The sequence below is a fragment of the Canis lupus genome, chromosome 11 (assembly GCF_011100685.1).
Source record: "Canis lupus familiaris isolate Mischka breed German Shepherd chromosome 11, alternate assembly UU_Cfam_GSD_1.0, whole genome shotgun sequence".
NCBI classification, from domain to species: Eukaryota; Metazoa; Chordata; class Mammalia; order Carnivora; family Canidae; genus Canis; species Canis lupus.
Window position 1 is genome coordinate 3,639,480 of NC_049232.1, and position 20,039 is coordinate 3,659,518.

General features: G+C 50.2%; 1 protein-coding gene and 1 long non-coding RNA gene across 5 annotated transcripts; both read left to right on the top strand.

The window, feature by feature from the left end:
* Window positions 1-8: 8 nt before the first annotated feature.
* Window positions 9-9,136, top strand: LOC111097980. Of its 3 annotated transcripts, none has more exons than XR_005366503.1 (3): window positions 9-532; window positions 973-1,167; window positions 8,870-9,136. It is a non-coding gene; the product is annotated as an uncharacterized LOC111097980 (long non-coding RNA). The 3 variants fall into 3 exon arrangements; XR_005366504.1 differs by having other exon boundaries at window positions 8,873-9,136; XR_005366502.1 differs by lacking the exon at window positions 8,870-9,136 and adding an exon at window positions 3,821-4,823.
* A 6,282-nt stretch (window positions 9,137-15,418) lies between these two features.
* Window positions 15,419-19,536, top strand: NHP2 (NHP2 ribonucleoprotein). 2 transcript variants are annotated; one of them, XM_038551815.1, is made up of 5 exons: window positions 15,419-15,535; window positions 16,088-16,329; window positions 16,412-16,481; window positions 18,502-18,607; window positions 19,184-19,536. In XM_038551815.1, exons 2-5 carry the CDS (start codon window positions 16,170-16,172, stop codon window positions 19,307-19,309), a joined length of 462 nt encoding a protein of 153 aa, XP_038407743.1. In that variant the 5' UTR covers window positions 15,419-15,535; window positions 16,088-16,169; the 3' UTR covers window positions 19,310-19,536. The 2 variants fall into 2 exon arrangements, with proteins under 2 accessions (XP_038407743.1, XP_038407744.1); XM_038551816.1 differs by lacking the exons at window positions 15,419-15,535; window positions 18,502-18,607 and having other exon boundaries at window positions 16,032-16,329.
* Window positions 19,537-20,039: the final 503 nt, after the last annotated feature.

The following is a 20,039-nucleotide window of genomic DNA, read 5'->3' on the forward strand; positions in this document are numbered from 1 at the left end:
CTCGGGCCCCAGGCGAGGAGCGGGGGCGGCTCGGGGCTGCGGCGGCCGCACCAGCCCTCGGTTCCTGCCCGGGTCCCGCGGAGACTTCGCTGGCCTGCTGCGACGCGGGCTAGATCTCCGGGACCACATGCTCCCCCATTTCTCCCAGCCGCAGCTCTCATCCACCCGGACCCCAGCATCTTAGTCCTGCCACCCCCAGGCCCCCCTCGTTGAACTCGGCCGGTCCTTGTGCCTCTGCCTTTCCAGAACGGGCCCCTGTGCAGCCCCAGCACTCGCCCCGCCCGCCGCCGCTGGCCTAGGCTCTCCGGCCCGGCCCACCCACGTTCCCGGCCCGTCCTGCCGGTAAACCTTTTCCTCCTGGGGAAGTGCTTGCTCTTTCTAAGACTGGCCCTCCCTTTGACGGTTGGGTCAGAACTACTTCCGGCAACGAAGAATGAAGAATGACGCCTAGAATGGCTCTAGTTAACATTCCTCCGTTTTGCCACAAAGCTGGGAACTAGCCTCCCACGGGGGCTTCCAGGCCTGACCCAGGGTGAGCGCAGCGTCCTCATTGCAGTTTCCAAATTTCCCTTACATAGTCTAGCCACCTCCCAGTTCTTTTTTTCCTCCCCCCACATTCTAATCGGGTTATGATCGACATACCATAAAATCCACCTGGTGAAAATGTACAAGTCCATGGTTCTAGCATATTCAGAGAGTTGAGCAACTGGTCACCACAATTGAAGTTCAGAACGTTCACTTCCCCTAAAAAACGAAACCTCTTACCCCTGAGCAGTCGTTCCCATCCCCACCCGCCCCAACCCCAGCCCCTGCAGCCACTAATCTACTTTCTGTCTCTCTAGGTTTACATGTTCTGGACATTTTTAATAAATGAAATCATATATGTAGCCTTTGGTGTCTGGTTACTTTTGCTTCCAGGTTCATCCATGTTTTGTTTTGTTTTGTTTTGTTTTGTTTTGTTTTTTACCACAGATACCGCCTATATGTGAGAGACTCAACAATCTCTCTCTCTCCAGTCCTGCTCTTTATCACAAGCTCCAGGTTCGCAGGTCCCAGGGCAGCCTCCACACCTCTGCATGGAGGTCAACTCAGACATCAGACTTGACTTGCCCAATACAAGAAAACCACAGACTGAACTCAGTTATGAATACTGATGCAAGAATGCTAGTAAGTAGGGGTGTCTAGTGGCTCAGTAGGTTGAGCAACCAACTGTTGATCTCAGCTCAGGTCTTAATCTCAGGGTCTTGAGTTTGAACTCATGTTGGGCATGGAGCCTATTTAAAAAAAAAAAAAAAGAGGGCAGCCTGGGTGGCTCAGCGGTTTAGCACCGCCTTTAGCCCAGGGCATGATCCTGGAGACCCGGGGTTCAAGTCCCACGCACGTCAGGCTCCCTGCATGGAGCCTGCTTCTCCCTCTGTCTGTGTCTCTGCCTCTCTCTCTCTGTCACTCATGAATAAATAAAATAATTAAAAGAAGAAGAAGAAGAAAGCTAAGGATGGTTTAATATTAGGAACTCTGTTAATATAATGATAATATTAATAGGAAAAATGAGGGGGGAAAGTAGTCTTTTTTTTTTAAGATTTTATTTTCATTCAGAGAGACAGAGAGGCAGAGATATAGGCAGAGGGAGAAGCAGGCTTCCTGCAGGGAGCCTGATGGTGGACTCTATCCCAGAACCTGGGATCACACCCTGAGCCCAAGGCAGATGCTCCTACCAGAGCCACCCAGGCGTCCCAAATTTCAACATACATTTTCAATAAACATTCTTGACAAAATAGAGTAAGGTAAACATTTCTTTTTTAAAAAAGAAGATTTTACTTATCCATCCACAAGAGACACAGAGAGAGAGGCAGAGACAGAGGCAGAGGGAGAAGCAGGCTTCTTGCAGGGAACCCGATGTAGGACTCCATCCCAGGACCCGGAGATCACGCCCTGAGCCAAGGCAGAGGCTCAACCGCTGAGCCACCCAACCGTCCCAAGATAAACATTTCTAAAAACAATCCAAATGTCATCTTCCTGAAGCATTTTTCATTAAAGTATGAAACAATACCTTATTCCATTTATTCTTTTTTTTTTTTTTAATTTATTTATGATAGAGAGAGAGAGAGAGATTGGCAGAGACACAGGCAGAGGGAGAAGCAGGCTCCATGCACCGGGAGCCCGATGTGGGATTCGATCCCGGGTCTCCAGGATCGCGCCCTGGGCCAAAGGCAGGCGCTAAACCGCTGCGCCACCCAGGGATCCCCCATTTATTCTTTAACCTTTTCTGGAGGAACAGCTAATGCAATTGACAAGAGAAAGAAGGTAGAGGTGTAAAAGGTAGGAAATGAGTAGGTAGGTAATTTGGAGATCATATGATTACATATGTGGAAAACCCAAAACACCATTCTAAATAAATAAGAGAATTCAGCAAGGTGGTTTTAGCATGTCAACAAGAATCAGAAGATACAAAGGAAGAAAGGATATAAAACACCTAGGAATACACTTAATGAATATACAAGAAACAGATGAAGAATGCAGGAAATGCTGAGCACATAAAACATGTAAGCAAACGCAAAGGGCTTCGTGTTTCTGAATAGGAAGAGTCGAGATCATGATGAAGTCAAACATCCTGTAAACATTTTTTTAAGGTTTTATTTATTTGAGAGAGTGAGGGAGAGAACACGAGCAGGCGAGAGGAGGGGCAGAGGGAGAAGCAGACTTCAGGCTGAGCAGGGTGCCAAACACAGGGTTTCATCCCAGGACCCTGGTATCATGACCTGAGCCAAAGGCAGACGCCTAACCAACTGAGCCACTCAGGCGGCCCATTTGATTAACTTGTTAATGCTATCCTAATAAAAGCAATTTCATAGGAATAATCTCTTGTTGAATAAAGCAGGATGCAATAATGCTGTTCATGGTCTGCTACCACTTCTGTAAAAAGGGGAAAAAACAGTATTTGGGGATAAGTAGGGAGGTAGGAAGGTAGGTAGATAGATGGAGACTATCTATGGAAGGCAACCTAGGAATTGCCTCTCACTAGCTACTTCTGGGTAGAAAAATAGGAAACTGAAACAAGAATGGAAGAGACACTTTTCACCATACAACTTTTTGGTATAATTTTGAACCATGTCAATGTATTACTTACTCAAATATTTTTTAAAAAGGCAGCATGACCTGCCTTCAGCTTGAGTCATGATCCTGGGGTCCTGGGATAGAGCACTGCATCTAGCTCCCTGCTCAGCAGGGACTCTGTTTCTCCCTGTCCCTTTGCCCCTCCCCCTGCTCATGCTCTCTCTCTCCCTCTCTCTCTCTCTCTCTCAAATAAATAAATACAATATTAAAAAAAAAGAAAAAGAAAAAATTCTTTGTGGGGGAGAGAGAGAATCTCAAGCAGACTCACCACTGTGTTTGGAGCCTGATGTGGGGCTCAATCTCACAACCCTGAGATCAGGACCTGAACTGAAACCAAGAAGCGAATGCTTAACCAAATGAACCACCCAGGCATCCCAGAAAAAAAAAAGAATTCTACTGCTATTTTTTTTTTCCTACTACTATTTTTAAAAAGTCTCCTAAGGGCTCTGTGTCACCAGCAAGTGATTTAGGTAGCCAGGACCTTCCACAGTGAGGCTCCAGATAATGCTAATGACAGCAGCAGATGGTGGGGACAACGAAAGCCACCAACACAGCAGCATCACGGTCATGCAGGTCTGCAAACTACAGTGAACTATAGTTTCGGGCCAATTCCAGCCCACTGCCCGTTTTTATAAATAATGGATAACTGAAACAGAGAGTGTACCGCCCACAAAGCCTAAAATATTTACTATCTGGCCCTTAACAGAAAACATGTGCTGACCCCAGATGTAAATCAAATGAATTCCGAGACACCCAAGGTCTCCCAATCAAAGAAGGCCACCCTCAACCATCCCCGCCGGCCTCCGATGCCCGGTCTGCTCCACTCCAGCCCAGCTGGTCTCCTCCCTGTCCCTCATGAAGGAAGAGAACAGATTCCTCCTTCTTGGATGCTGAAAAGGAAGACGAGCCGGACAGAAGCCTGGCAGTTTGGGGTTCCTGCTCTTTCTCAGCAAGGTCTGTGGAGAAGGAGCACAGAACTAGGAAGGGAACCATCAGCTGCTCCCCAAATTCTGCCTCTCTCCATCCCCAGCTGGAAGCCAATGGCCAAAGGAGGGAGGGGAGCCCGTCCCTGGTTTGCTCCAGAGGGGGGGTCCCTGCTGCCTCCCAGAGCCTCCCCATTCCCCCTGTTACAGGATGAGGGGTCAGAGACGGGTCCCCAAAGTGTTTGTAGGAGAAAGACTGTGACCACCCCGGCCAGTCCAAAGGCAAAGCAAGAAACCAGCTGTCAACCAAACAGGGTCATAACAGTTTACAAGCCAGAGACGGTCACAGCAGAGTCCTGGCAATTCCCAGTTTGCTGCCGCTGGGGTAGGTGCACACCCCAGGGGGGTGGAGGCCAGAGAGGGATAGGACCAGCCCCCTGGACAGACTCCAGTCTCGGGGGATGCAGCAGGGCTGCACCTGCACCCAGCAGGTATTACCTGCTTCCTCCATCCTGATACACCTTAGGGAATCAATGACGCTGGGACAGGCCTCGGTTCTCCCCACCACATCCCCTCTATCTGGGACCCAAGTCTCTAGGTCTCCCTGCACATGCAGCTGAGACCAGTGTGTGAGTTCCACAGGATTAGAAATACTTTCCAATGCTTTCTCCATTATCCCCATAACCTGACGAGGCAAGTCCTCCCAGACCTCTTTCTCTGCCAGCCTGTCCTGCCCTGCCCTCCACCTCTGTTTCCAATTCAGTGAATGTATCCAGAAACCTGGCATGTCCCTGTTCGCTTTTTTTTTTAAGGTTTTATTTATTTATTTATTTATTTATTTATTTATTTATTTATTTATTTATTTATTTTGTTTATTCATGATAGAGAGAGAGAGAGGCAGAGCCAGACAGAAGGAGAAGCAGGCTCCATGCAAGAGGCCCGATGTGGGACTCGATCCCGGGACTCCAGGGTCACACCTGGGCAGAAGGCATGCACTAAACCGTTGAGCTACCCAGGGATCCTCTCCTGTTCACTTTTTTTTTTTTTTTTAAAGATTTTATTTATTTATTAGAGAGAGGGAGAGATACAGAGAGAGAGAGGCAGAGGGAGAAGCAGGCTCCATGCAGGGAGCCTGACGTGGGACTCAATCCCGAGTCTCCAGGATCACGCCCTGGGCTGAAGGCGGCGCTAAACCGCTTGAGCCACCTGGGCTGCCCCATCCTGTTCACTTTCTATTGCTGTTGTGATATAGGACTGCCTCGTGCCTTAAAACCATGTCCATTCCTTCCCCTGCAGACCAGAGTAGCGCAGTATGGATGGTGCACCGCTGGGGTCTCTGCCCAGTGCTTTACAAGGAGGCAAAGTCAGAGTTCCCACCTGCTGTGATCTCACCTGATGCTGATCGGGCTGCTCTTCAAGCTTATTCCGGTTGTTGGAAGGATTCAGGGCCTTGTGGGAACCCCCTGGATTGGGGTCTCCCTTCCTGTCAGCCAGGTACCATTGGTTCCTTGCAGCTGCTCTTCAGTCCTTGCACAGGGCTCCTGTGTTCACAGCCAGCAACTAATCTCTCTGATTGCCCCACTGCCACCAGCCAGGGAAGTGCTATGCTTTCCAACCTGGATAATCCATGACAGTGCCACATACTCACAGGAGTGATAGCCCAGTGGACTCCCAGGTCCTGGGAATTAGGGCAGGACCTCTCTCAGGGCCCACTCTAGAAATTCTGTCTACCCCATTTGCCCTCTTCCCCACCCCCACGCCCAGGCTCAAAGTCCTGCTGCTCCTACATATTGCTCACATGGATTCTCTAAGCTCCAGCCTCATGGCCACCACCCTGGGCTCCCCTCATGGCTCAACCGGTCTCTGAAGTAGATCCCTCACCCTCATTTTTCTTCTCCTGCCCCAGGCTCCATTGCCCACTCCCCTCTTTTCCCATGGTGGCCGAATGATCTTCCACATGCACAAAGCTATCTGGCTTACTCCCCAGTTTATTTTATTATTTTGTTTGGTTTATGTATTTTTAAAGATTTTATTTATTTGAGAGCGAGAGAGAGAGAGAGAGAGAGAGAGAGAGAGAGGGAGGGAGCAAGGGAGGAAGAGAGAATCTCAAGCAGACTCCATGCTAAGCAGAGCCTGACATGGGGCTTGATCTCACAACCCTGAAATCATGACCTGAGCTGAATGAAATCAAGAGTTGGTTGCTCACCCAACTGAGCTATCCAGGCACCCTTTTTTGTGGTTGAAACAAACAACCACAAAAGGGTTTTAAGTAATCACTATGCCCAACATGGATTCAAACTTAGGACCCCCCAGATCAAGAGTCCCATCCATGCTCTTTCAACTGAGCAGCCAGGTGCCCCTGTTTATTTTTTTTTTTTTCAGTAAACTGTACCCCCCATGTGGGGCTCAAACTCACAACCCCAAGATCAAGAGTCCCATGCTTTTCCAACTGAGCCAGCCAGGTGCACTTGCTCCCCAATTTAAGCTCCTGCAATGCCTTCCTCTCCAGTAAGCTTGAGACAAAACCAATAAAGTTCATTCACTCCAGTTTTTTCTGAGCATTGACTCCCTGCCAGGTATGCCCTTCTGGAGCTTTCTGTTATAACACAACAGATCCCAGCAAAGAGCAAGGCTGCAGTGAGCACTGAGGGTGGCCATCCCAAAGGGCCCTGCCTCACCACCCCCCTCCCAGTTCCTCACCTCCAGGCATCCCCAGCTCCCCACCCACCACACCCAGCAGGTCTCAGTAGGGAGCCCTGTCTCCCAGATCCCTTCCCAGGTTCCAGTTCTACCTTCTCCCAGCTCTTAGGAACCTCTGGGGAGGCAAGGACTGTTTCACTCTAGTTCACTATCACTCTCTCCAATGCCTGGCACAGACTTTGACACACTCCAGGTGCTCAGTACATTTTCTAGAATTAATGCAAAGTCCAAGATGAGATCTGAGATCCAAAACCTCCTCAGCAACCCCTCTACTCCTGAAGGTTTGCCAAGTGCCCTGTCACTGATGGCTCCAAGAACTCCAGCTGTTCAGCCCTTCTAGCCCCTGGCCTGGCCCTAGCTGTGGACTGCAGGTGGAGCCCAGGACAGTGCTGCTTGGGGATCAGCTATTTACGGAACAGAACTCACTCCATGGCCTGCAGTCTGGCAGGCATGCCAATGTTGATGCCAGGAGGCCGTGTTAAAAGGGCACAAGAACAGAAGATGTGCCCATGAGCTCATGCTCCAGAATTCTATTAAGCTGTGGGTGGCAGCATGGTGCCATGCAAAGGGAGCAGGTTTGGTACCCTCCAACACACCCAGTTACAGCCCACCAAGCTTTACCAAAACAGGAGAGTAAACTCCAGAGAAGAGTCTCCAGCAGAGGAGAAATTCTGGAAGTGTGCAAAGCCCATGGCAGATGAAGGCCTTGGTGAGAAAGAAGTGCAGCCCAGGACAGGCTGCAGGAGGCCACGGAGGAGAACCACCCCAAGTGACACCCAGAGGCACCAGGATGGTGGAAGTGAGAGTCAGAACTGAAACAGGGAGACAGGATGCCTGGGTGGTTCAGTGGTTGAGTGTCTATCTGCCTTTGGCTCAGGATGTGATGCCGTGGTCCTGGGATTGAGTCTCACATCAGGCTCCCCACAGGGAGCCTGCTTCTCCAGAACTCTGCCTTTGTCTCTGCCTCTTTCTCTGTCTCTCATGAGTAAATAAGTAATATCTCAAAAAAAAAAAAAAAAAAAGAAAGAAAGAAAAGAAAAAAGAACTGAAACAGGGTGACACCCCTCCCCAACCCTACCTCTTCCTCCAGGCAGCCCTGGACCAAAAAAAAAAAAAAAGACCTATCTGAGAAAAGCACAGTTTTATTAAAAAAATTATTTTACTTATTTATGAGAGACACAGAGAAAAGCAAGAGACACAGAGGGAGAAGCAGGCTCCCTGCAGGGACCCTGATGGACTGGATCCCAGAACCCCAGGATCATGACCTGAGGTGAAGGCAGATGCTCAATCACTGAGCCACCCGGGCGCCCGGAGAAAAGCACACTTTTGACCAGTGTTGGTGGCCTGGAGTCAAGCCTGCTTCAGGTTCTGATTAGAGCTTAGGGGTGGATGACAGCCTCAGCAGCCACCCCTTCCCCACCACCAGCAGGAGCCACAGCCCACAGCCCAGGTCATGCCCCTCCCCCCTGCTCATGCTCTCTCTCTCAAATAAAATCTTTTTAATTTATGTATTTATTTATTTATTTTAGAGAGAATGAGAGAGCACACATGTGTGGGGGAGGGGCAGAGGGAAAAAGAAGCCAACTCCTGGCTATGCAGGGCTCGATCATGACCTGAGCCCAAATCAAGAGTCAGACACTTAACTGACTGAGCCACCCAGGTGCCTCTAAATAAAAATCTGGAAAGGAAAAGGGAACAGGAAAGGAAGAGGAAGAGGAAGAGGAAGAGGAAGAGGAAAGGAAAGGAAAGGAAAGGAAAGGAAAGGAAAGGAAAGGAAAGGAAAGGAAAAGAGAGGAGAGGAGAAAGGAAAGGAGAGAGGAGAGGAAAAGGGGAGAGGGGAGGAGGAGGAGGGAGAAGAGAGGAGAGGAGAGAAAGGAGAGGGAAGGAGAGAAAGGAGAGGAAAGGAGAGAGGAGGGAGGAGAGGGGAGGGGGGAGGAAAGAGGAAGGAGGGGGAGGGGAGGAGAGGGGAGGAGAGAAAAGGGGAAAAGAGAGGAGGGAGGAAGGAGGAGGAGAGGGGAAAGGGAAGGGGGACGAGAGGAGAGAAGGAGAAGAAATAGGACCTCTACAGATGCAATCAAGTCAAGAAGAGATTGTTAGGATGGGTCCTAATCCCATCTGACCCGTGTTCTTAGCAGAAGAGGAAAACACCATGGGAAGGCAGAGGTACAGCAAGAACGCCCTGTGAGGATGGAGGCAGAGGTGGGAGTGACACGTCTACAAGCCAAGGCACACCAGGGCCTGGCGGCAATTCTAGAAGCTAAGAGAAAAGCATGGAACAGATGTTCCTCTAGAGCTTTCAGAGAGAGCCTGCCCCTGCTGATACTTTGCTTTCAGACTTCTCATCTCTAGAATAAAATTAGTGCTGTTTTAAGCGCCCCCTGGTTTGTGGTACGTTATTAGGGGAGCCCTAGAAAACTATTATACCCAGTCTGTTCCCAGTCTCTGCTTGCTGACCAGATGAATACATCCCACTCCCTGCCACTCCCCGCAGCCCTGCCCCCCTCTTCTGGCAATCTATCCTGGAGAGAAAAAGGAGAAATGAGGGAGGCTCACCCCTCATATTGGGCGGGTGCAGGACAATACAGATGGAACCCCCAACCCCCTCTCCCTGCTCTTAAAATGAGGGACCTGCATGCAAGTACATGGATCCCCCAAGCTAGATGTCCACACTCTGTCCATGACCCACCCACCCACACCTCGACCACCCTTCAAATCTACAGGGACAGCTGTCCCTCAGAAGAGTAGATTGGGGGAGAGGGCTGAGCAGGTCCTGCTGACAGACACAGGGCCAACCTGCCAGGGAGTTCCTGTAGCTGGCGGACTGGGGGTGCAGATAGGTCCTACGGATTTCCTCAGCCTGGCCCTCTATAGCTCAGCCCCAGAAGGGAACCTCCAGACAGCCAGCAGAAACCTGTCAGCAGCCTGGGGGCTTTCCTCATCCAAGTATCTCATTCAATCTTTATCTGATTTTAAAGACAAAACAAAACAAACAAAAAAACCCAGAAGCACAGTAAGGTTAAACAATTTGCCCAGGGGTAAAAAGCTGATAAACTGTCTACCTGGGATTCAAACCCTGACCTGTTTGATTCCCAGACCCTCCCTCTCTCCCCATATCTAGCCTTTCCCCAGGCTTGGTTTTAAACTAGTGAACTGCCAAAGCCCCAGTAGATACCAAAAATAGTTCAAAAACAGATTAAAGACAATGAGCAAACATTATTACAACCATCAAAACAGTTTAGTAGTGCCCAAAAACATATTAGAGCCTTGTAGACAACGGAGATATTTTAAATGAACGCATGGCAAGTGTAAGAATTCAGTAAATGGTATCAGGACAATAGCTCAGCCATCTGGAAGAAAGTCAAGCTGGAGCTCTCTTTTGTTCCTAACATCATATTAAACCTGATGGATCAAACATTTTCATATAAACACTGACACCACAAAAGCACTAAAAACTTTCCTTAAAGCACTAAAAGCTTTTCTAAAGCGGTAAGAGACAACCTTATAGAAAAAGTGGACAAGAATAGAACACAAATGAGCTATAGAAATATGAAATCTCCAGCTTCCCTGAGAACTAAAGAAATGCAAATGAAAACAAGACACCATTTGTCCCTACTGGATCACCACCAACCTTCTTCCCTCTCAAAAAAGTTGCTAAAATCCTGTCTTGGCAAGGGCTGGCGAGACACCATTCAGAGCAATTGTAAATCGTGCCTCTTTAGATAATAACCGGATAATATTGCAGATATCAAGATTGTAAATGTTAGGGATCCCTGGGTGGCGCAGCGGTTTGGCGCCTGCCTTTGGCCCAGGGCGCGATCCTGGAGACCCGGGATCGAATCCCACGTCGGGCTCCCGGTGCATGGAGCCTGCTTCTCCCTCTGCCTGTGTCTCTGCCCCTCTCTCTCTCTGTGACTATAATAAATAAATAAATAATTAATTAAAAAAAAAAAAAAAGATTGTAAATGTTAGGAATTTATCCTGGACAGACTCACAAAAGTACCAAAGGTATGATATTCATTGCAAACTCACTCAAAATAGTAAAAACACTAAAAAAAACAAACTAAAGGGGATGCCTGGGTGACTCAGTGTGTTAAGCATCTGCCTTTGCCTCAGGTCACGATTCCGGGGTTCCAGCCCCACATCCCCACATCAGGCCCTGTGCTCAGTGGGAAGTCTGCTTTTCCCTCACCCTTTGTTGTTGTTGTGGATTTTGTTTTTTTTTTTTTAAGATTTTTATTTATTTACTCATGAGAGAGAGAGGCAGAGACAGAGGGAAGCAGGCTCCACGCAGGGAGCCTGATGGGGGACTCGATTCCAGGACCCCAGGACCACAACCTGAGCGGAGGCAGACACTCAACCGCTGAGCCACTGAGGCATCTCTCCCTTTCCCTCTGTTGTATCTCGTGCTCTAGCTCCCTCTCAAACAAATAAAAGTAAAACCTTAAAAAGTAATAATAAAAACAAAAGTCCATTGGTAGGGACTGCTGAAATAAAGTATGGAAATCCACACACTGTGATGTGATGGAGATATTAAAAGAATAAGAATTATCTCTACGGTGGACATAGAAACATTTCCCAAGATACATTAACAAGTGGAAATAAACTGCCAGAACAGTATAGCATATTGTTATTTTAAAAAGAGAATTCATGTTATTTTATTATTTATTTAATTTAAAAAAATTAACTCTATGCCCAACATGGGGCTGGAACTCATGACCTTGAGATCAAGAGTCCTATTCTCTACCGACTGAGCCAGGCAGGTGCCCCTACATTATATTATTTAACATACATAAACAAACACATGTACACATGTGTACATAAAAAACTTAATAGTGAATACTTCCAAAGAGTTTTTTTTTTTTTTTTAAGGTTTTATTTATTTGATAGAGAGAGAGCTTGCATGCACCAAGTGGGGGGGGGGGGGGGTGGAGGAAGAGGGAGAAGCAGCCAGACCTGTGGCTCCATCCCAGGACCCCAGTATCTTGACCTGAGCCAAAGGCAGATGCTTACCGCCCAGGCGCCCCCCTCTGGAGAGTTTAAATGGAAGGAATAGGAATTAGGAAGAATGTTTAACTCTTCAGCCACCTGAAAAAAATTTTTTAACATTATCACCTTTAAAATATCACATTTCAAATTCCAAAGCCCAAATCCAGACCCTAAAGAAACGTGTCCTTCTCAAGAGCCACGCTGACTTTTCTAAGGTCCCAGATCCCAAACAGTTGTTTCTGAGGAAGGGTCCAACCTCCAGAATCCTACTTACTGCCTCTCTTAGCATCTGGCCCCAAAATCTCAAGCTTTGTTTCTGGGGAGACACCAACCCGTCACTAAGAAAACCAGGCTGGGATGTAGGTTTCCCTCAATCATCTTGACAGATACTGACCATACTAGGACTGAGATCCTGGCCTATAAAACTAAAGCAGAGTTCCAATAAATTGTGTCAGCTATATCTACTATGTTGTTATCTTTTACTTGAACGTCAGGTCCCAAAGTAAGCATCCAGCCTGATAAATAAAAGGTCAATTAAAAAAGTCATCCTCAGGGCACCTGGGTGACTCAGTGGTTGAGAGATGGCCTTCGGCTCAGGGTGTGATCATGGGGTCCTGAGATCAAGTCCTGCATCAGAGAGCCTTCTTGTCCCTCTGCCTGTGTCTCTGCCTCTCTCTGTGTCTCTCATGAATAAATAAATAAAATATTTATAAATAAATAAAGGAGCAAAGGATCTGAGTAGACATTTCTCCAAAGGAATGCAAATAGCTTACTGCAAGGAAGGTTGCTCAGGATCATTAGCCATCAGGGAAATGCAAATTAAAACCACAGCCAGGTTCAATTTCACAAGGACTGGAATTACTACAATAAAAATGTCAGATAACATCAAGTGTTGGTAAGAAGGCGGGGAAATTGGAATGCTGGTACTTTGTGGCTAGGAGCATAAAACAGTACAGCCGCTTTGGGAAACAGCCTGATGGTTCCCCCCCAAAAAGCTAAAGAGAGCCAAGAATGCTAGTGCTAGGTGTATACCCAAGAGAATTGAAAACATATGCCCACATGAAAAGTAGCAGCCCTATTCCCAGTAGCCAAAAGGTAGAAACAATCCAATCATTCATTAATGAATGGATAAAATGCAGAAAACCCATGTAACAGAATGCGATGTAATAATAGACATGCTGACAACATGGATGGACCTTGAAAACGTGATGTACTCAATGATTCCCATTTGATGGAATGTCCGGGACAGGGACACTACTTTCTATAGAAACAGAAATTAAATTAGGGGTTGCTTAGGGCTGGGGAGGCTGTGGGGGTCAGAGGGTGATAGCCACAGGATGCAGGGGTTTTTATTGAAGGGATGAACATATCTTCGAATTGACTGTGGTGATGTCTGCACGATTCACTAACTATACAAAAAACATCGATTTGTACACTTTAAATAGGCAACCAGCATGGGATGGGAATTTTATCAGAACTAAAAAACAAACAAACAAAAAAAACAAACAACAACAACCTCCCCAACATTTCAGACGATGGGACTTTAGTCCATCTGGGTCAAACTTTCTCACTTTATTAGACAAAGTGCTGAAGCCTAGAGTTTAAATGAGTTAACAAAGGTTGCTTGTTCTTCAGAGCCCTGGTCCATTAGGCATAGCCAGATGGTCTCACTCAGTCTACACTGCTTCAAGTGAGCTCAAGTAGCCATTCGAAAAAAATCAGTTAAGTCACATATGCCACTTCAGATCCAGCCTAGAGGTCTGAGCTGGGCTTTAAAAATGCACGTGTAAGGACGCCTCGGTGGCTCAGTGGTTGAGCATCTGCCTTCAGCTCAGGGCATGATCCTGGGGTCCTGGGATGGACCCCCGTATCAGACTCCTGGAAGGAAGCCTGCTTCTCCCTCTGCCTATGTCTCTGTGTCTTTCATGAATAAATAAATAAAATCTTTTTTAAAAATGCGTGATGTAGTTTACTGAGGACATATCACACGACACAAGCAGAGTGTAAGCTTGCAGACAAGTGGACCTGGATTGAGATGTAGCTCTGTGTGAGCTGGACAGAGCTATTTACTCCGTGGGCCTCCATAAATGGTGAGTAATAAAAAAAAATATAAAAAAAAAAAATGGTGAGTAATAAAGGCATTCTTTGTGAGCAACGGATGAAATACCCCGAGTAATGTACTTGGTGCATAAACGTTTACTTCCTTCCTCCTGCCAATCAGAACTGAGAGGCTTTCAACAACTGAGACTTTGGTCAACACATTTATTGGAATCAGGTTTTTTGAGGATGAAATTCTCCATAAGGACGCAGTCCATCCTGTCCCATGCATACATGTGGCAGTACTTGGCCCCTCTGTGACCTGACACTTTATGGGGGGGGGGGGTCCTACAAGGCTTTAAAAGTTGACAGGAACACCACTCAGAGACAAGACTAGAAGAGCACCTTTCAGGGGCACCTGGGCGGCCTAGTTAAGCATCTGATCTTTCATGATCCCAGAATCCTGGGATGGAGCCCCACTTTAGGCTCTCTGCTCAGTGGGGAACCTGCTTCTCCCTCTTCCTCTCTGCCTGCTTCTGCTCACTCATGCTCTCTCTCTCCGTCAAATAAATTAATCTTAAAAAAAAAAAAAAAAAGGCGGGGGCGGGGGTGGGGGTGGGGAATGCCTGGTGGCTCAGTGGTTGAGCGTCTGCCTCTGGCTCAGTGTGATCTCAGGGTCCTGGGATGAGTCCCGCGTGGGGTTCCCCACAGGGAGCCTGCTTCTCCCTCTGCCTCTCTCTGTCTCTCTCATGAATAAATAAATTCAGCCTTTGAAAAAAGGTTTAAAAAAAAGAAAGGAAAAGCACCCTTCAGAGCCCTGCAGTTCTGTGTTCAGGGAAGCCCACGGAGCAGCTCTCACAGCTTCAGGACGGCTTCCCCAGGAAGGCAAGAATTGCTACTACTGGACCTACAGGGGTACAGCAGAGTCGTAGGCAGGAAAGTACCGGCCGCAAAGCTTCAGGCAGGGGCTATCTTTTCTCAAGAAACTCCAAAGTGAAAACATTTATAAAAGATCATTATCCTGTTATGTTGTGCGTACCATTTTGCTTACTTTCAAACTATTTTTTCATTGTTTATATAACATATTTTCATTGTTCAACTGATTTATGTTTCTATTTATGAAAACTGCTTGGGGTCTAAGGTTAGGATGGCCGGCATCTTGATTTTTGCTATTCTAATGGAAAATACAAAAAACTGACCTTGCCACCTGAGTGGCTCAGTCGGTGAAGTGGCTGCCTTTGGCTCAGGTCATGATCCCGGGGGGGGGGGGGGGGGGGGGGGGTCCTGGGCTCCCTGCTCAATGGAAGCCTGGTTCTCCCTCTCGTGCTATCCCTTCTTGTGCTCTCTCTGTCAAATAAATAAATAAACAAATAATTTTTAAAATTGACTTGATTTTTATTGAATGACTACACTTGGTGACAGAGTGAAAAGTTTAATTTTTTAAGTTGGCTTAACTAACCTGTGCTCCCACGGGTCACCTGACACTTCCAAAGTTCCACTTACCGGCCTATTCTGCTACCTTACCAGTTTCCGGCCTACCGCCTCCTGATCCACGGCAATCAATCTGTAGCAATCGTCGAATTACCATCCAGCCGGCGTTCCAGGAAGCGGGGGAGGTCAGCGGGAAGGCCAGATCACCCCAGGTGGGCCCGCCCCCAGCCCAGCGTCCGCGTCCCCCGACGCCCTGAGGATAGCTGCAGAGCCGCCGCCCACCGCGCCCCAGGTCCCAGCCTCCGGGTCCCCACGCGCCCCGCCGGGGTCACGGCCGGGCAGCGGTAGGAACCGGGAGGAAACAAAGGGGGAGGGGAAGTCCGTGGAGGTCGACGGGGACCGCAGTTTCAGGGAAGGGGGCGGGGGAGTCGGTCCCGGGTGACTTCCGAGCGGGCGGCCGACTGAGCGGAGACACGCCCAGGGAGCGGGGCGACGGGGAGAACGAGCGAGGCATCGTGCTAGCGCGGGGGCCTCTGCAGCGCCCGGCTCTGCCCGGACCGCGGGAGGACCAGACTCCGAGGAGCCCAGGAACCCACTTTCTTCCCTTTCGCAGGCCCCGCCCCTCGCGGGGGTCCGGTCCCCTCGGGCGTGGTTACGCCCCGCAGACCCCGCCCCCTCCACCACCCCCGGAGCCGGCGACGCGGAGCCCTCCCCCGGCCTAAGCCCGCGTCCGCGTCCCTTCCCGCCCGCCCGGGCCCCGCCCCCCAGCCGAGGCCCCCGCCCCCAGCCGAGGCCCCGCCCCTCCGCGGTCCGCGTTTAAAGCGCCGCGGGACGACGATTGGTTGGAGTCGGAGACGTCGTTTCCTCGTTGGCTAAGGTACGGCCGCTTCCCGCAGTACCGGACGACCCGGAAGTGATTCCTGAGGCCCGGGCCACGTGGGTTTGCCGCGCGGGGAGCCGGTTTCCGTGGCCGCCGCGATGACCAAAATAAAGGCGGATCCCGACGCGCCGGAGGCTCAGGCGGAGGCGTGCCTCGGGGAGCGCACTTACCACGAGCTGCTGGTGAACCTGAATCCCATCGCGCAGCCACTGGCCTCTCGCCGTCTCACGCGGAAGCTCTACAAGTGCATCAAGAAAGGTGTGGCCGGCGCGGTGGCCGGTGGTGGCGCGGGGGCGGGCCGAGGCTCCCCGGCCTCCGGCTGACTCTTCTGTCGTTGCAGCCGTGAAGCAGAAACAGATTCGGCGCGGGGTGAAGGAGGTACAGAAGTTTATCAACAAAGGCGAGAAAGGGTAAGGCCCCCCTCCTGCCGGACTTTGCATTTCTGGGTGGTCGCATGGGCATCTCCAATGCTTGGCGGCCCGCCCCCGGGACACGAGGTGATCAGGCAGTCGGTGAGCTCCCTCCGGTACTGCCCGCCGGCAGACAGCATCGCGTCACTTCCAAGAGCTGGGAGGAGCCCCACCGGGACAGTGAGATCCGGGGAAGGGAAGGGAAGGGAAGGGAATCAGCCAGCTCACGTCGGGTAGAGCCCAGCCTCACTCACTCGTAGACTTTTCAGGCACGGTGCTATAGGGAGACAGTGACTTTAACCAAAGACGCACAAAATCAAAGGTCCTGAGACAACTGTGAGGGGATGTGCAGGGTGCGATGAGAATTGACTTCATTACATCTTTCTCCCTCTCAGGCCAGACAGTAAGCGCTTTTCATTTTTATTTATTTTTTAAAAAGATTTTTATTTATTCATTCATGAGAGACACACAGAAAGAGAGAGAGAGAGAAGCAGAGACACAGGCAGAGGGAGAAGCAGGCTCCACGCAGGGAGTCTGATGCGGGACTCGATCCCGGGACTCCAGGATCGTGCCCTGGGCCAAAGGCAGGCGCTAAACCGCTGAGCCACCCAGGGATCCCAGTAAGCGCTTTTTAGAACAAGATAAAGCCTCTCAGTGCTTTTTCTGTTGGGGTGCTTGAGAGAAAAATAGTGCTGGTGCCGGGTATGTGTGTGTTTGTGTGTGCGATGCTCTGCAGTAAATCTGACCTGGGAGAGTGGTGGACAGAAGTATTACCCTCCCGTGGCCTTTGTGAGCCATGGTGAATTTGTTTTTTTTTTTTTTTTTTTTTTTTTTTTATGATACTCACAGAGAGAGAGAGAGAGAGAGGCAGAGACACAGGCAGAGGGAGAAGCAGGCTCCATGCAGGGAGCCTGATGTGGGATTCAATCCCGGGTCTCCAGGATCGCGTCCTGGGCCAAAGGCAGGCGCCAAACCGCTGCACCACCCAGGGATCCCTCTAGACTAGTTCTTAAGGTGCTTTTTTGGCAGGTGACCCCCCTCTGCCCCGCCCCCAGCAGAACTGTCAAATAGGCAGATGGCTGCACAGATTTGGGGCCTGGAAGGGAGAGGCCAGGCAGGAAAGAACAAATTTGGGAGTTATCAGCACACAGATGGCATCTGACGCCGTGGCTGAGGCTCAGGTCGGTCAGGGATCAGCGTGTGAGGACAGCACCAGCACTGAATGGCCCCTCCAAGGAATGGGTGCTGGTGGAGGAGAGCCTGGAAGACCAAAGGAAAACTAGGAGTGTGGGCCGCAGTACTTTGAACTAAGAGCTCTTTACTTGAGTTTGCCGCCCACCTACCCTGAGAGAACGCTTTTCCTTGGTGTCTTCAGGACTCCCAAGGCCCTTGTCCCAGAGCCCTGATACCTTGCCAGCTATGAGTCCTACCTGAGGGTTCTCTGGCAAGCCTTCATTAGTTCCCTGTCCTTCTTGGACCACGCTCATGCTTCCCAGCCTGGCACTTGAGGCCCCTGCCAGGGTCTCTGGCCTCATCCCTATCCAGGATTCCAGAGCCACCCCAGGCCCCCCTCAGCCAGCTCCTGGGTATGTGCTGCCATTCTGATTCTGTCTCAAACGCTTCCCTCCACCTCCAGAGCTCTGCCACAGGCTGCCTGACACCTTCATTCAGCTTTCTGATCTAGTGTCCCCTCCTGGTTCCTTTTTTCATTCTCCTAGGAGAGCTGAGCTCTGAACTCCTTGGTGTCACTCCCGTACCTCACTTGTCCCAGTGGAATCTCACTTGTCACACTGTGTGACATTTACTTATTTGCCAGAAACTAAAGGCATTACCTCCCCAGAGGAAGTGCTCGCCAAACACATTTGCACGCACTCTCGGAAAGCAGGAGATTCACACCTGGAGTCCATGACGGCTGGGGCCATCTTGTCCATCCCTATTTGGAGGCCCAGTCCACAGGTACCACATTGGACTGAAAGAGGGAATGGGCAAGTTAGAAGTGACAGTATTTCTCTCAATTCAGGATCATGGTTTTGGCAGGGGACACATTGCCCATTGAGGTATACTGCCATCTCCCAGTTATGTGTGAGGACCGGAATTTGCCCTACGTCTATATTCCCTCTAAGACGGTAAGAACATATGAGCCCCCCTTCCTGATCTTGGGGAGCACTGGAGGAGGGGTTCTGTGGGAGCAGGCCACAGTGGGAAAGAGTGCAAGCTTGGGAGTTGAGACAGACACTGATGGACCTTTGGCTTGGCTGGTTCCTGGTTCAGACTCCTCGGAAACTGGGAATTCCCACCCTATGGACCGTGGGAATGAAAAAGTAGGTGTGCGTGGACGTGCCCTGTCAGTGAAGATGCTGTGCCTCTCTCTATCAGCCCTGTCAGGTGGTTGCAGTACTTGGGGGAGAGGGGGCTGCTCAAGGGACCTGTGGTTGGCCTTATCCTCACGCAGGGACCAGAACACTGACCCAGCCTAGAGAGGCAGGCTCCGTGGGGCGGAAGCCCATTCATGCTTGCTTTGTGGCTGTGTAGGCCCAGTGTTGCCAGACCATGCTTGAAAGCTGGCAGAGTTGAAATGATGGTGTAACATGGACCAAACAGCACGTGTCTGTGGGCTGGTCAGGGGTTTGTGACTCCCTGGCATACAGGTCATGCAGCCTTTTTCCCACACAGCCCTTTTTTTTTCCCTCCCTCCCCCACAGGACCTGGGTGCTGCCGCTGGCTCCAAGCGTCCCACCTGCGTGATCATGGTCAAGCCCCATGAGGAGTACCAGGAGGCTTACGACGAGTGCCTGGAGGAGGTGCAAGCCTTGCCCCCACCCATGTGAAGGGTTCAGGCACCTGCTCTGGAAGCTGCTGCCCTGGCAGTGGGCCAGCTGGCTGCCCTGCCGCTGTCTGTGCTCTGCTCGCACATCACTCTGGGCCCCTGTGGCCTGTCCTCTTCCCAGGCAGTTCTGCCAGCTTTTTCATTAAAGGAATGCCGGCGTCTTCTGTTGAGCATCAACGCAGATAGCTCTGAGAATGTAATGTGGGGGAAGTAAATGCTAAGACTAAAGTGTGGTGAGCCTGTGGGTGTTTTTTTCCAGCAGCAGCAGCTGCTTGGTAAGGCCAAGGAGGTGGTGGGCAGAAGACAGTGGAAGCAGCCTTTCTTACCAGAGAACCTGGAGGACTCAGAGGGTGTTCAGTGCTACTGCTGGGCTGCCAGGGCCGCCGTCAGACCAGAGCTGCGAACAGACTCTGCTGCCACCCCCAGCTTCCGCTTCCCATGGTAGGTCGGTGCTGCAGGATAAGGCTGCTGCATCAGACCCTTTGCATGAAAAGCCTGCGGCCCCTGTGTTGGAGATACCCCCGTCCCTCTTTCCTCCATTCCCCTATCCCCTTAAGCCTGAAATGCCACTGGGGAACTCCTGGAAGCAATTTTAGCCATGCACACAGCAAATCAGAAGTAGGTATATGAAGCTAGAGACAGACCCCAGGCCAGCTCTCCTGCTGAGCAGAATGACCCTGGTAACCCAGTCCCTTTAAGCACTCCAGACTTCAGGTGCCTCCCTGCTCCCC